This window comes from Oreochromis niloticus, linkage group LG12, assembly GCF_001858045.2.
Source record: "Oreochromis niloticus isolate F11D_XX linkage group LG12, O_niloticus_UMD_NMBU, whole genome shotgun sequence".
NCBI classification, from domain to species: Eukaryota; Metazoa; Chordata; class Actinopteri; order Cichliformes; family Cichlidae; genus Oreochromis; species Oreochromis niloticus.
Genome location: NC_031977.2, coordinates 11,873,815 through 11,888,451, shown reverse-complemented (window position 1 = coordinate 11,888,451; position 14,637 = coordinate 11,873,815). Strand labels below are relative to the sequence as shown.

General features: G+C 40.0%; 2 protein-coding genes across 5 annotated transcripts; one reads left to right on the top strand and one right to left on the bottom strand.

The window, feature by feature from the left end:
• Positions 1–2,127: 2,127 nt before the first annotated feature.
• On the bottom strand, positions 2,128–5,777 carry lg12h5orf34 (linkage group 12 C5orf34 homolog). Its single transcript, XM_003445612.5, has 11 exons — positions 5,485–5,777; positions 5,280–5,369; positions 4,814–5,182; positions 4,476–4,738; positions 4,297–4,389; positions 3,144–3,264; positions 2,971–3,062; positions 2,807–2,882; positions 2,614–2,711; positions 2,482–2,528; positions 2,128–2,375 (listed from the first exon to the last, which is right to left on the bottom strand). The coding sequence occupies exons 1-11, from the start codon at positions 5,686–5,688 to the stop codon at positions 2,197–2,199; spliced, it is 1,632 nt and encodes a 543-aa protein (XP_003445660.2). The 5' UTR covers positions 5,689–5,777; the 3' UTR covers positions 2,128–2,196.
• Positions 5,778–6,882: 1,105 nt separating this feature from the next.
• rnf34a (ring finger protein 34a) lies at positions 6,883–13,978 on the top strand. 4 transcript variants are annotated; one of them, XR_002064114.2, is made up of 9 exons: positions 6,883–7,054; positions 7,571–7,789; positions 8,521–8,907; positions 9,373–9,435; positions 9,771–9,972; positions 11,321–11,350; positions 11,569–11,610; positions 12,154–12,848; positions 13,215–13,978. XR_002064114.2 is itself a non-coding variant. In XM_005473133.4 (8 exons), the coding sequence occupies exons 1-8, from the start codon at positions 7,049–7,051 to the stop codon at positions 12,339–12,341; spliced, it is 1,137 nt and encodes a 378-aa protein (XP_005473190.1). In that variant the 5' UTR covers positions 6,883–7,048; the 3' UTR covers positions 12,342–13,978. The 4 variants fall into 4 exon arrangements, 3 of the variants coding, with proteins under 3 accessions (XP_005473190.1, XP_003445578.1, XP_019221543.1); XM_005473133.4 differs by having other exon boundaries at positions 12,154–13,978; XM_003445530.5 differs by lacking the exon at positions 11,569–11,610 and having other exon boundaries at positions 12,154–13,978.
• Positions 13,979–14,637: the final 659 nt, after the last annotated feature.

Here is a 14,637-nt window from a genome sequence, read left to right as displayed (position 1 = left end):
CAGGTCTTAAAATCTGCAATAACCATCTTGCACACTTGGTGTCACCCATACATAACAATGAACATTTTGTCAATCTCTGGGAATGGACCGAAATGTGGCTTCACCAATTGAAATAAATAGACACTCTCTGAGTACAGGCGTATTTTGTCTGTTTGCAAATTAATTTCAACTAACACCTGAATGCATGAAAGAAAGTGACTTTTTCTCTTACTCTCTAATAGCAATGACTCTACATACTGATTCTGATCTCGACTCAATTTAATAGCCCAGTCTGAAAAGGACAGGAGTATTGTACAACCTTCACAATCAAGCTAATCAGGAAAAAAAAGTTAACAGTATGGAAGTAGCTTATAGCAGGCCTATTATATTTACATTAACATCAATAACATTAATGTATTCATATTTTAAAATTAATATGAATAATTTTTTACTAATAAACAGCCTAAAGGACATAGAAACAGCTGACTAAGTCACTGAAAATAGAGAAAGTGTACAGTCACATGAGAAAGAGATATGATAGGCAACTTTATAAGTTACATTTGCGCGCTGAGCACATCAGCTAGTGCCCTGGAATCATCGTAGATACAAAGTTATACAGTAGGCAATGGCTCTGTGATTCTTTCTCTTCTTTTAAATCCTCATGGGTTGTAATGAGAGATTTTATATTAATCTTTCCCATACTCTATGAGCTTACTGAATGTATTAGGTAGATCATTCTGATATTCTGCTAGTGTACATGATTGGCAATTCAGGGGCTTTAAAATGTGTCAATAGTCACTCACTCAAAAAAAAAAAAAAAATCTTCAGCCATAAACTATTTAGTTGTTTTGACTCACTGGGGCAATGGCAGCTGCTGTCTCCACTGGATGATAACAGAGACTGTAAAACCTCTCTCTGCCTGTTGATTACAGTGTAAACACAATGTGCTGCATAGTTCACCGAGTTCTTAGTTTAATGCAACCAAAGTTTATGGTTACAAGGGAACACAGATCTGGAAAATAGACTGAAAGCTATTCACCACCTGACATTAAATGAACTGCAAAGAAGATTCAGATGCTTGCTATTACTGCATCTATCAGTTCGGTCATTTAAAGAAGTTCAGTTTCTTGAACTTAAAACCATGTTTTGGATTACTGACTACCTGACAGAGAGACTGTAGTGCCTGGGACTGAGCAGAGCTCTGTCTGATTAGGTGATGCGCAGCACTGGAGCTTCACAGAGGACTGCACGGTCTCCATTCCTGTTCACCTTTTGAGTTGTACAGATTTTCAGTACAACTTCAGGTCATAGCACCTATAGAAACGCTGATGATTCTGCACTGCTCTGACAGGAGAAGCACTGGAGAGTTGTCTCATCAGAGCAATCTGAATATGCTTTATTTTGAAAGTCTGATCCCTACACTAAACCCAAAAATAGATTCCTTTTGAAGTTTATTATATGGGATCTGCTAGAGCCCTGATTTTCCTTCCTGCTGTGATCTAATGCCCTCCTGATGATAGAACGCCATCTGGGACATTGAGCTGACCACCCCAGTCAGGAGAGCCAGCATAAACGATATCTTTTCTGCTGTTTTCTCTGAGACATGTTGTAACCTCAATACAAACAATTCTTTGCCAATGTCAATGTTTGAAGATGAGAACTACAAACAAACTGCATACTGCATCTGTTAAAACGGCAAGGATTCTGGCTGGGTGCTGAAGTGGCCTGGCTGCATTCCAAACCTTCCACTAGCTGAAAACATTTGGCGCAACATGAAATCAAAAATACAACAATGAACACCCTGGACTGCTGAGCCGCTCAAATCCTCTATCAAACAACAATGGGACACCATTCCTCACCCAAAAGTCCATCAATTGGTCTCCTCACTTCCCAGATGGTTATGGGCTGTGGTTAAGAGAACAAAGGATGCTACACAGCAGTTATAAGATGTTTTGCTGCCATCAAATTTAAAATAAATCTTTTCCCCCCTTAAAATGTTACAATGTCTCAATTGAAACATTTGATTATGTTCCATTATGAATAAATTGTGTCCCAACTTTTCTGGGGTTGTTAAATAGACTAAAATATTAAAAGTCTATGCAACCCCATTACATAGTAATACATACTTTATTAAAGTATAATTCCACACAGTTTTATTATATTTTTTATTGAGACAAACACACAAATATGGCTTCCTGCTTAAACATAAGGATTCTTTTAAGTTAGTGTGGCTGCAGATACGAGAGCGTCAATATCCTGAATTGCTTTGGATGTCCTTTGAAGAGCTTCAGCAACATAGTTGTCATTTAATGGCTCACGAGTGACGTCTGCAGGACTTTCCTCCTCATCTGCATGTGCTTTTCCACTTTTTAGCACGTGGCTGTTCTCCAGCAGAACTGGGCAAAGGATGTTAAAGAGCACAGAGAGACAGCCTCAATACAGACAATACAGACATTAGTTTAAAGCATCCCTTTGTATCTTGATCCCAGTGCTGAAGGATACAGCTAAATCGCTTTATCTTCTCAAGCTCTGCAGCAACGAGCTCTGATCTAAAATGAACAGTACACACAAGCTGTTAACACCTTTAATTTTATAACAAAATATCGACAGAGTGACCAGAAAAACACAACTTACAAACTGCCTGCTTCCTCTGTCACACTCATGCGTTGCTCAGCAGGCACAGCAATGGGCACCTTTTCTTCAAACGCTGTTGGTTTACAAAAATATCCATCCTGCAAACAGAAAGAGATTCAGTAACTGGCAGTGCACAAGCTTAAATGGTGGATAAAGTGTAGGTATCCACAGGTGTATCAGGAGGTACTACTACTTCGAGATCTTGCAAGCAGCTGGGTAAGGCTGGACACTTCAGTGACTGCATGGCCTGGTTGTAGCAAGCCAGGATCCTGTAAAACAGTTATGCGATGGGTGGAGACTGGAAAAAATTAAAAGTCCTTTAACTCACCAGACTGTGATGAAGAGGGGGCAGCTTACCTGCTTGCACGACTCACAATAGAGCAAACAGAGTAGGCCTGTCCAAGCACATCAGGTGGAAGGCTGTTTAAATGGTAGGTTACCTCTTTGACCTGTGGTAAAGATTGGCTAAATTTGTAAGATTATTTTTAAAATGTATTGGTTAAATTTTATAATAAGAGGTTAAAGTTTACCAGCCCTGACTGGAGTTCAGTTTTGTGATGCGTAAAATAAGAGTTAAGGTTGCGGTTAGAGCGGATGACTGATCCATCCCCTGGGGAAACCTCAACAGCTGAGACAGGTCCACTCAGTATCCTACACAGCAGACATGAAGGTAAGCACACTATTCTAGTGTAGATTTATAGACCATCTCCCACACTCTATACTGTAAAACAATGATTTTTTTATCATGAGTATGAAAATTGAAGATTTCAGAGATCCTTTCAGCTTTGGTGTTAGACTGGATCAACAGGAAGGATGCTTCTGGTCTGATTTATTGTTTTGCTTTCAGGCAACTGATGAGGCACAGAGGACTTGAAAAATGACAGCTATATGTTGTCAGGACTATTTTTAATAAATAAATACATTTAAGCACTTTTCTGGTATTTTCAAAGCGAATCTTCAAGTCTTAAAGATGTTAAATAAATAAATAATTGTACAGATATACACTCAAATTAATAACAGATAAAAAGTCTATCCAGAGGGTAATAAACAGCACAAAGTGACAGTGACTGTGTTCGTCACTCTCCTGGAAGAGATTGCAAAAACAAGATACTACTCAAAACACTAAAGAGAGCTCTCATCTTGGATTTTTTTTACCTGTTGCCCTCAAGTAGACGTTTTGATTAACAATTACATCTCCTTCAATCAAATCAAGGAGATTTGGTGCTAAATGCTTAAAAGCCTACTATACCAAACCTACTGTAGAACAGAAGATGTTTTGGTATTATCTAGGTAACATCACATGATATAATGCAAAGTGATCTATTTATACCATTTCAAGCCCTTTGGAGCCTCACACACTCAGGCCTCAGGGTAAAGATTCTGGGCTAACAACATAAACATTAGCGACATCTGAATGACCCATAAGCTGTCAAACAACACAATAACAACAGAGTTTCTCTCTGGTTGATCCAATCTAACATCAACCATCATTCAGAGGTTTTTTTTTTGTTTGTTTGTTTTTTGTAACAGTGGCCTTAAGAGATCAAATGCATTGCCACTTAAGAAAACACCAACAAATAGAAACATTCCGCAAAAGTTAAGTTAGTTAAGTTTTCTTAACTTGCAGTGCGTTTGACCTTTCAGGGCCACCACACTTTATACCCTGAAGACCTGCAAAGTTACCTGTAAGTGACTCCCTGACACCACACTACCTTTACCATCTCAGTTGGAAGGTCTGTGTGTTCTTCTTTGGCCAGGGGATCTTTAACCTTCCACCTTAAATACACAAATAAGGAAGCCTACATCAGCCACTGAACAATATTGAAATGGTTTACAAAATGCTTGTTTTTAAATCTACAAACCTGTGCCGATGAGGCGTTGGACACGTGAGAGGCAGCGCCTGAGGAACATGGGACCTTCTGTCTTCACAGGATATGTCCAATTTGTTTATTGTCTTGTCTGATTGGTTGGAACTCCTAGCTCCTCTATCCACTACATCTTTAGCTTTAGAGAAACGAGCTGCCCAGTGATGGCGAGCCAAGGAAAGAGGGTAGGCCCATATGGGAGCAACCGCACAGCATGAGTGATGCTGGACCACTGTGGTGGACTGGTACACCTGTTCAGGCTGGAAAGAGAAGAAAAATCAGTCATCCTATCAGACTTTAGACACACTGGCGTTATTATTAGAAGGAAGTACTACCTTTTGGTGTCCATCGCTGATCATCTGAGGAGAACAAGACCTCGGTCTGGTCAGCATCGTCCTCATGTTTCTTCTTCCGTGCCGGACCACTTCGGTGTGATCACTGGTATTATCGGGGACTGGACTGCTCGCTTGCTCTTGTCTGTCGTAGCTATCATCTTTGCTCATTTGCTGCATGCTGCGGTGCTGATTTCGAGCAGAACTGAGGCTGCACATGAACTCCACTGTGAATTCTTCACCGGAAGGTGACAGCACCAACGCAGCTCGTCCCTCCTCCGACCTGACGATGATCTCGCCTCCAAGTCCAAATTCAGCCAGAGAGGCTGACACCTCTGGCCAAAGTACAGCTGAATCAATGCTGAAAAAAGGCTGTATGAGGAAGTGCAGAACATAGAGAGAGAGAGTAATGAGACTGCCCACATAGTCTAAGGAAGTACCACAGTGACTAGCAACCAGCTCTTTATACCTTTTTGTTCTCAGCAGAAATAAGTTCATGTGGCAGATATGGTTGACCGGCATACTTATTTCTAAATGCCAGTGCAGCCAACATCAGCTTCTGTAATAAAAACAAGTGACGTAATCACGTTGAACAAAGTCAGATTAAGGCAACACGAGAGGCACAAAAGCAATTCAGTTGTTTTTATAGAAACCCTCATACGTAGTGCCGATACCTTGTATGTGCTGATGGTGAACCTGGTCCTCTGTCGGACTTTCTCAGCGGGCTGCAGTGGATGTCGGCGGGGGTCTGCGGCTTTCACCAGCAAGAATTCAGAGCCGCACGGCGAGAGCTGTAACCGCGCTCCGTTCCTATACCGGATATCCACCGACTCATCCTCGTACATGATCATCAACACAGCACTCTCGTCGGTTTCCATCGTGAAACGGAGCCCGGGGCTGCGACCGCGCCGATAATCAAAACACTATGACGTTGTTACGTCATCAGGCGGAGACGCTTACTATTGGCGCGCACATCGAGTGAGACCGGAAGTGTCTTTTCTAAAAATAAATAAATAAACCCATATTAATAATAATAATAATGATAATAAACAAACACATCTAAAATAAATTGACCAAAATTACTGAATTATGCATGACACTGACATTTACATTAAACCCGGTTATGTATATTTGTTTGGCTCGGATTTTTTTTTAATAAAATAACTAATTACGAATAACTTATTAGGTATGTAGTTAACTACGAAGGAATATCAGGGATGTACATGATGTTTAGTCATAGAAGTTATTATTCAGCACTGTCTTTAATCTTCTTAATGACATAAATATCTGTTTTAATAAGTTAAAGTCCACGTGACGACTTCACCATCGTGAATAAAGTGATGGTGAAGTCCCATTGATGTTAGATGAATCTCAAATAGCTTAATTCATGTAAGTTTAGATATTACAAACCGCAAGATTGGTTAACTCACGTTTGAACTTTGTGTAGACTTTATTAATCCCAAAAAAGGCCAATTCGTTTACAGCCTATCACAACTACACAACTTACTCACACAATCAAACACACACAACCTCCAGTGCTTAAGCACCAATCATAAAATGCTGTTGCGTATCAAGGCACAGATCAACAAATAAATAGTTGAAAAACAAAATACATAAATAGAATTACAAGAGCATATGTATTAAAAAAAATAGCAGTCATTAACAAATTATTGAAGTATCTGACTGTTTATGGTTCAAAGAGTGGCAACCTGAGAAGAATTAGAAGGGGCACACTTGTGGAATGATGATGAATTAAAACTTAAATTAATGTTTGTTTGTCAGTTTCATGCGGTGACAATTAAAGAGCAAAGGTAGGATTATCACTGTATGTTAATCATTCTATCTTATCTTCTAAAATTATTATCTTCGTTTGTTTTTGGCGAAATGTGATTATAAAAATGTCGCCATTTAAAATATTACATTTTTTAAAACTCCGACGAGTAAAACTTCAGCCTACATATTTTTGTTAATTTTTTTTAATCTTTACATTTAATTAAAATCTTTGCTGTCATCTATTTTTGTGGACATTTTCTGCAAGTTAACAGTAGGTGGCACTAATGCGTCGCCTGGCAGTAATTAGACCACAGAAGCAGCAGTACAGCGGCGGTGGACTGTGCTCGGCAGTTGATTTCATTACATTACGTTTAGAGAAGATACTTCATCTAAATAAGCGACGCTACACATTGCAATGGTTACACTGGCAGTCTCTTTTGTCTTGGTAGACACGCCGGAGTTGCAATGAAGGTAAATTTTTCTTTACATAACCTTTGTTCAAATTTTAGGTCTGATTAGATTTTTGCTAGCACCAACCGGCTAACGCAAGCTTCGGGTCGCTGACGTTTCTGGGCTTGTGCTAGCTAAATACTTAAAACGGCCGGACAGACAACCACTCTGGCAGCTGTCACTCAACACTGAGATGACGTTAAGATTATTTAGTTACATCAGGTTTCCAGGTGAATATTGGTCTAGCTGTTTTTCTGCTTTTTTGTGACGTTATGTACCTTAAGTGCTTTTACTGTTGACATTTGCTTTCTCTATGGACAGCTTGTGCTTTATGAACAGCTCGTACAAACCCCTTCTAGTAGTTTCATGTATAATATGCACATATATGTGGCCTCTACACAAAGACTTGTGGTAACCGTGTAGAAATTATACTGATGGGCCTTTGTGGTTGACATATTGTCAGTAAGTACAAGATGTTCTTCAGGATTCAACGTGAAGACACTAAATACTGAAGTAAAGGTGTTTTGTAAATGTCAGGCAGGGGCCTCTTCCATGTGGGCTTCATGCTGTGGTCTGCTGAATGAAGTCATGGGTACTGGGGCCGTCAGAGGCCAGCAGCCAGGGTTCGGGGCCGGTGCTGGACCCTTCAGATTTGCCCCCAGTGCGGGATATTCCACTTACCCGCCCACCAGCTCAGGGAGTCCCAGTCTTGTATGCAAGGCCTGTGGTCAGGCCTTCTCAGTCTTCAGGAGGAAGGTAGGTGCCTGTATGTTCTGTGTAATACAAACATATTACCTGGTCTGATAAGGAGGAAACATATTAAATGAATTATTTAGACAGAAGTACTGTGGGCATGGAGAGTGTGCGTGCTTAGCTCATTTTCTCATGTGCATTTTTAATGGGTGTTCATATTTTTGTTGAAGAAAGAAGTATGTAATTATAAAGGTATAAACAAATTCAAATAGTTAAAAAGAGGGTAACTGGTTTTCTAGAGTGCTGACATGATGAATATTTATTTGTCCTGGGACAAAAAGGCAGGAGTCGGGAGGCAGATGGACCAACATGCTGGTGCTCTAATATCTTCATGCTCAGGCTCTCATTCTGTCTGAACCCTCTGCACACCACCATGCCAGTCTAATCCCATATCTTGCATTTATTACTCTTTGATGTTTGTCACTTAAAAGAAAGCACCTCCTGTCTCTGTCTGGATGGGAAGAGCAGATGTGAGTGATAGAAATGCAATAAAGCTCTGGTGGCATTCACATACTTTCCAGTGATTTATTAAATGGTTTTGGTATTTTTCATGTTTTGACTGTAATAGCAATATTTATTATAAAATATATGTGCATATAAGGAGAAGAATGAGACAGGTTACATTTTCGTCTGTGACGTCTTCCTGCGATGAGATACTTGGCAGTATCACATGGTGGAAGGTGTGCATAAATCACTAATTCCCTCATTTCCATCATCTTGTTTTTCTTCCTCAGTATATTTGCTGCGACTGCAAGAAGAGCTTCTGCTCTCTGTGCTCCGTGCTTCAGGAGAATTTACGCATTTGTGCCACGTGTCATTTGCTGAAGGCGACGGCCTTTCAGCGGCCGCGGCTCATGCGTCTCCGAGTGAAGGACCTGCGTCAGTACTTGCTGCTGCGTAACATCCCCACCGACACCTGCAGGGAGAAGGAAGATCTGGTGGACTTGGTTCTCTGTCACCAAGGAATCGAGGAAGAGGAGGACCCCGACATGACCAGCCTTCAGTCACGTTCCCTGTACACTCCAACCCCTTCTACCACACAGTCTGCCTCTGAGCTGTCTGCGTTCGCTGCCTCTCAGGAGGAAGCGCTCAGCAGGAGCGATAGCTCTGACACCAACCAGGTCAGAACCAGGTTAAACACATGTATGCAAATAACATACTGTCCAGACCTCTACAGATATTTAAGTATGTAGTAATGCTGGTTTGTTGGTGCAAAGCATACATTTCTAAGAAATTCATGTGAGTGTTTCCCAGAAAATGAGTCAGTTGGAGTTCACTGCTCATCCTTTGAACTAAATTTGCACACCAGCTAAATAAAAACAAATCAGGAGTCTAGAAAGCAATAAAAGAAAGCAAATAAGCTAGAAGAGAGCCCAATCTCAAGCAGCCAGGAGCCACTATAAATACTTGTACCAGGCCTGATTATAGAGCAGTAAGCTTGTCTTTGAATGGAACGTACCAAGCATTGTTGTTTCCAATGTATCAATGGGCTGACTGAGGTCGGTCTAATCCTAATCCTCTATAGGGCGGCATGCTTCTTGTGTGCAGTGCATACTATGTTTGTTGTTTCTGTTGTTGCCTTTCAGGATATGGGGGACGGTACATCAGTGTCTCTTCTCAACTTGGATCCCAGTGAAGACACTCCTGAGGTCTTTCTATTTATTTTCCTTTTAATAAAAGTGAATTAATGCAATTTTGCTGATAAAAATGTGGTGCAGTTATTAGAGAGCAGTGTGATGAATGCTTAGATGTTTTTGGGTGACTTGGGTTGAAAATCAATGAAAAGAAATTTATTCACCTAAGATCCCAGAAACAGTTCTGCTTACTTGGAGATATGAAAACTCAGTTATGCGTTCATGTTTGCAGACAGACAGTGTTTTTTAAAATAATAAATAAATTATAATGATTAACAAGAAGCAGAACATGATGAAAAAAGAGTTTTGTGTGCATAATATTTCATTTAGTGGTGTTTCCTGTCCTGTAGGTTAGTCCTCAGACTCGACGTTGGGCCAGAGCATCCCTCTCAGACATCTCCAGTTTACGGGACATTGAGGGCCTGTCTGTCAGGCAGCTGAAAGAGATACTGGCCAGGAATTTTGTCAACTATTCAGGGTGCTGTGAGAAGTGGGAGCTGGTGGAGCGTGTCAGCAGACTTTACAGGGAGACTGAAGAGAACAGGAAATCATGTGGGTATTAACTTTCTTACTGTGTGTAAATCCTGTGGGGGGTTTTTTGCATATTAGTTATCAGCTCTAAAGCAATTCTGTTTTTATTTCCTATAGAAATCATCTAGTATATAAAATGTTTGTAATAATTAAGATCTTCCAGTCCAGGCTGGAAGAGTAAATTAACCTCTGTGCTAATTACTTCTCTAAAAAGTCTGGTGTTCAGGTAATAGAGGGTAGAGTTTACCTTTCCAGTTAGTAACCAGTCCTTGCATGTCTTTATTAAGTCTGCTGTTCTCAAGAACAAAAAGCGACTGGTGTGGTGTGAAGCATTAAGCAGCCTGCTCAGTCTCTCAGAAGGCTGAAATCTTTGGTCATGTGTCAATTTTGAGAAAAATGACTGAACAATAGGATACTATTAACGTAAACTACTGTAGATCTTCTGGATATCCTAAAAGATGTAGGACATTATTGTAGGATATGTTCAGCCAACAAAAGTTTAAGTGAACACAGCGGTATGTTTGGAGTGAAGAAAAATCCTTCACACCTATCTGTGAAGTGCGGTCAATGCACAGACGGTGTAAAAGGTGGGCGTAGCTACCGTGATGTCATCTGTTTGTTTCTGATGTCGTGTTTTGAAGTCTTGAGATTTGTATTTTAATCCTTGCCATCTTTTTTTAAATTTGAAAAATAAATAAATAAAAAATGATTTGATGAGGCTGGCGAGGCTAACAGTGAAAGTGCTTACTCATTGGCTAACAACTTGTCAATCACAAGCCGGAAGCACGACATGCATAATCCTGTTTTTTGGAATGTAGTATAACCAAGATTTAGAAACTAAAGCTAATTTCTTATTCGGTATAACCCAAAATAAGTCACTGAGGCTCTTTCAAACAGACTTCTAGAGGACCAGAAGTCTTTTTTACAGCCATAGCTGTGAATAGGAGAAAATCAGAAGTCCTGACCTTAGTTCAACTGAGATGACCTAAAGAAGAATCAAGATACCTTAGAATTACTGATGAACTGAAACCATTATGTAGGCGGCTTGGCTCTAAATTCCTCCTGACAGTTGTGCAAGTCTCGGGCAGCTATAGGAAATGTTTAAAAAAGCTGTGGTTGCTTACAAAAACAGACTGTACCATTTAATAAACTGTAGAGTTAACCTTTTCCAGCCTGTACTGTGAGCCAGTAATAAAGATAATAAAGACAGCAGAAGTACAACTGTGTTTATAATTAAGATCAGACCGCATTTTATCCGAATAAATGTAGACATTCAGCTAACTTCAAAGAGTTTACAAACCTTTTCAACTGTATCATGTTGTGTGGTCTAATGAAGTGTGTCAGTACATTTCATTTATTTCTCTTGCAGTGGAAAATGTGAGCAGCACTGTAACCACAGGTAAGTTTTCACCCAACTTCTGTGTGCAGTGTCCTAGATGTCATTGTTGGAACCACATCCTGTTTTTAACCACTGAAACTAAATATCTCTGCTTCCTCTGACAATATTATTTACTGCGAGTGCTATTGATAACTCGCACAGGTAGGGTCATTTGAACGAGTTTTTCGTTTAGACTCGTGTTGATATGTCTCGTGCTTGCTTTACTCCTCCCTTATAAGTGATGACCTTCCCCCCTCCCATCTGCAATGGTGCCATTGGAGGTAAGGCTTATACCTTGTGGTCACATGTTCCATCTGTGAACCCAACTGCATCTGCACCACACCAGTATTCATTGTGAACCTGTTCTCATTTTCCATTCGACCCATTTCTTTGAGACATTTCCATACGTGGTGCTTCCTGTGAGGGGATATTGATGTTGCATTGAGGATGAAAGTTGAATGTTCATTTATCCCACTTAAGAAAATTGAAGATTGATCCACCATGAAAATCAATCTCCTTCAGTCTCATCTATTCGTGTGTGTGTGTGTGTTTGTGTGTGTGTTGAATATGTGAAGCTAATTATATTGAAAACTGGAGTATGTTAGCCATATGTGTTCACTCTGAGCTTGCTTTTAGTGATCAAAATTGTGTGGTTGACATAGTAACATCTTGACAGTTAGACCCTGCTGGGGTTGTTATTTTGAAGGCGATTGTGGGCATGACCTACCACGATCAGACGAGGGTGTTTTGTGAAGCTGTTGAGTATTCCAGTCCTCTCTTACCTTTTCCTCACTGTGTGGTTATATCACTCTCTTCTCTTGCAGATGGGGAGAACTGTCCACTGACGATTCACGATGACAACCTCTGCAGGATCTGCATGGACGCCATGATCGACTGCGTCCTCCTGGAGTGTGGACACATGGTCACTTGCACCAAGTGCGGCAAGAGGATGAACGAATGCCCGATCTGCAGGCAGTACGTCGTGAGGGCTGTGCACGTCTTCAAATCCTAATGCACCTCTGCAGCACCACTGCACCTGCTTCAGACTGAGACTGTACCTTAACCTCAACAATGCAGCTCGTAACCTTCGAATCCCCGAAAGACTCAGTCTGTGGATGTTTGTATTCCCTGAGGTCTCACTTTATTTGCACAGTGAAATCTTAAGAAATGTCTTTCTGAAAAATTTTGACTATTTGCTTTTACTAGTGGGCAGAGCGTAAGAACGTACCCTCCAGCGAGTCATTCCTCAAGTTAACATATCTTCCGTATCTGTGTTTATTCTCAAACGTCTTAATGTTTTTCTTACAGTTTTTCAAAGCAAAGAATGTGCGGCACGAGCCGCGTGCAGTCTCGTTAAACACAACGCTTCACCCTCAGATCTGCCTGTAAACTGTAGCTGGTTCTCTACTCTGCTGGGCATTCCTGAGAGCACCTCACTTAACAACTGCTGCAAGTGACTACATATCTTCATGAGGGCGAGGGCACACGCTGAAGCTCGACATAGGAGAGTGTGAACTAGGTGCCAAATAATGCGTCATGCCCTTATGCTTCTCACCTTTTTTTCCCTCCCTTCAGCTGTGAGGGTTAGTGTTTGGATTGTTGATTCCTCAGCATGTTTGACCAGAAAGCACTTTTCTTCACAACTGTGTGTTGACTCACTGCTCGCAAGCGACCTAATAGTAGTTGAGTTAATGCGTACTAATCTTTGAGCTGTTTGTGTTCAAAGCTGCTGTGATTTTTCAGATGGAGTTGACATATAATTGTTCTGTTCACTTATTTTGTTACATAACTACTTGTATGCATTACACATTTTAAATGATCACACAAAGTCTGTCATTACAGCAATAGCTAACCTCCGCTTTCACCTCTTGATTTGTCTCTTTAGTGGAGGCAAAGTACGAAAACCGGTGCTAACTCATCCAACCACCTTCCCCAACCACCTCCCGCTGAACTGTGGATGTGAAACTGAATGTTTTTTTTGTTTTGTTTTTATTTGTCGTGTATCGTTGAGAATGGAATGAAGTGTCTTAACGAGTTGAGTTTTCTCATGTAGGAGTAATGTATTGAACTAACTATTCAAAGATATAACTATGAGTTTACTGACACCTGTGATATAGGAAGTAAATAGAAATTAATGACTTGCTGATGTATATTTGCATATATGGATCCATATGAGATGTGTATATATCTATTTTTTTTTTTTTTTTTTTTTTTTTTTTTTAAATTTGATTGAAGTGGCCCAAGGATTGGGTTCAGTTTATATTTAGAGGTTTACATTTTTCCTGTCAGGTGATTTAAAATGTGTTTAATCTGCATTAATTTGCTTGAACCAGAGCATGACACTCGGCTTTATTACACCAGATAGGTCATATCCTACTCCTTAGATCGCCCCTACCCCTTAAACAAAACCTCTGCTTTTATTTTCCCACAATACCCTGCTCTTTCACAAGTTTTGCGCTCTGTACTGTAACCCACAAAGTCAAAATTGCTGCTATTACAGTAAAGATGTCCGCTACAGTCATGCACAGTAGCGGATCAGGTTGCACTTTTTTCCTTTTACAGAGGGTGTAATTGTGTGCTAGGTTTGGTCTTTGTATTTGGGAATGTTGAACTTTTTATTTTGGTAATTAAAATTTCAATTGAAATCTATTATATGGTGTTTATTTTGTGGAAAAATATAAACAAAAATCAACCCAATAATTTCTTACAACTTAAACACAAACAAAAGTTAACTTGATCTGACTTCACAACTTCAAAAAGTGGTAAAAAAAAAATCATTTTAAACCCTCCTGTCGTCTCATCTGACATTTGGCAAACACAAAGCTTTTTCACCACACCTCTCCAGGGTGCTCTTAATCGCTTAATTAATGGGAGGGTCCAGAAGTTAATAAACCAATCACTTTTCTAAAAACTTTTCCAAAAGTAAAATGAATTACAAATTTACATAACAAAACTAGGTAAGTATATTCTTACAATTTTAAAGAAAAAACAAAAATGAATACAAATTACGATTCATAAACATTCAACAAAAATCCCAGCAAATCAGCAGTTTCTGCAACATACTAACCGGACCATCTGGCACCAACAACCATGCCACGGTCAAAGTCACTTAATTCTCCTACAGACATGCTCAGCTTGATCATGTCTGCATCCTTCAATTCACTGAGTACATATGTGTTATGGAGCTTGTACCTAACCCAAGCTGAGATTTAGGACCTTTCATCTTTGTTTTGTTTTTTCCAGTTTACATACTTTACAGTGATTTATCTGCGAGTCATCCATCCATCTGTCATGAGGGGGCTGGATCC

Bases quoted from the DNA above. Each gene is read 5' to 3' on its own strand.
- rnf34a (XM_005473133.4), top strand. The intron at 9,436-9,770 runs GTCTTTCTATTT...CCTGTCCTGTAG, and splicing joins CCAGTGAAGACACTCCTGAG to GTTAGTCCTCAGACTCGACG. The intron at 9,973-11,320 runs GTGGGTATTAAC...TTTCTCTTGCAG, and splicing joins TGAAGAGAACAGGAAATCAT to TGGAAAATGTGAGCAGCACT.
- lg12h5orf34 (XM_003445612.5), bottom strand. From the start codon at position 5,688: ATGGAAACCGACGAGAGTGCTGTGTTGATGATCATGTACGAGGATGAG. The intron at 2,883-2,970 runs GTAAGCTGCCCC...ACTGTTTTACAG, and splicing joins ATTGTGAGTCGTGCAAGCAG to GATCCTGGCTTGCTACAACC. The intron at 2,712-2,806 runs GTAGTAGTACCT...TTCTGTTTGCAG, and splicing joins GCTGCTTGCAAGATCTCGAA to GATGGATATTTTTGTAAACC.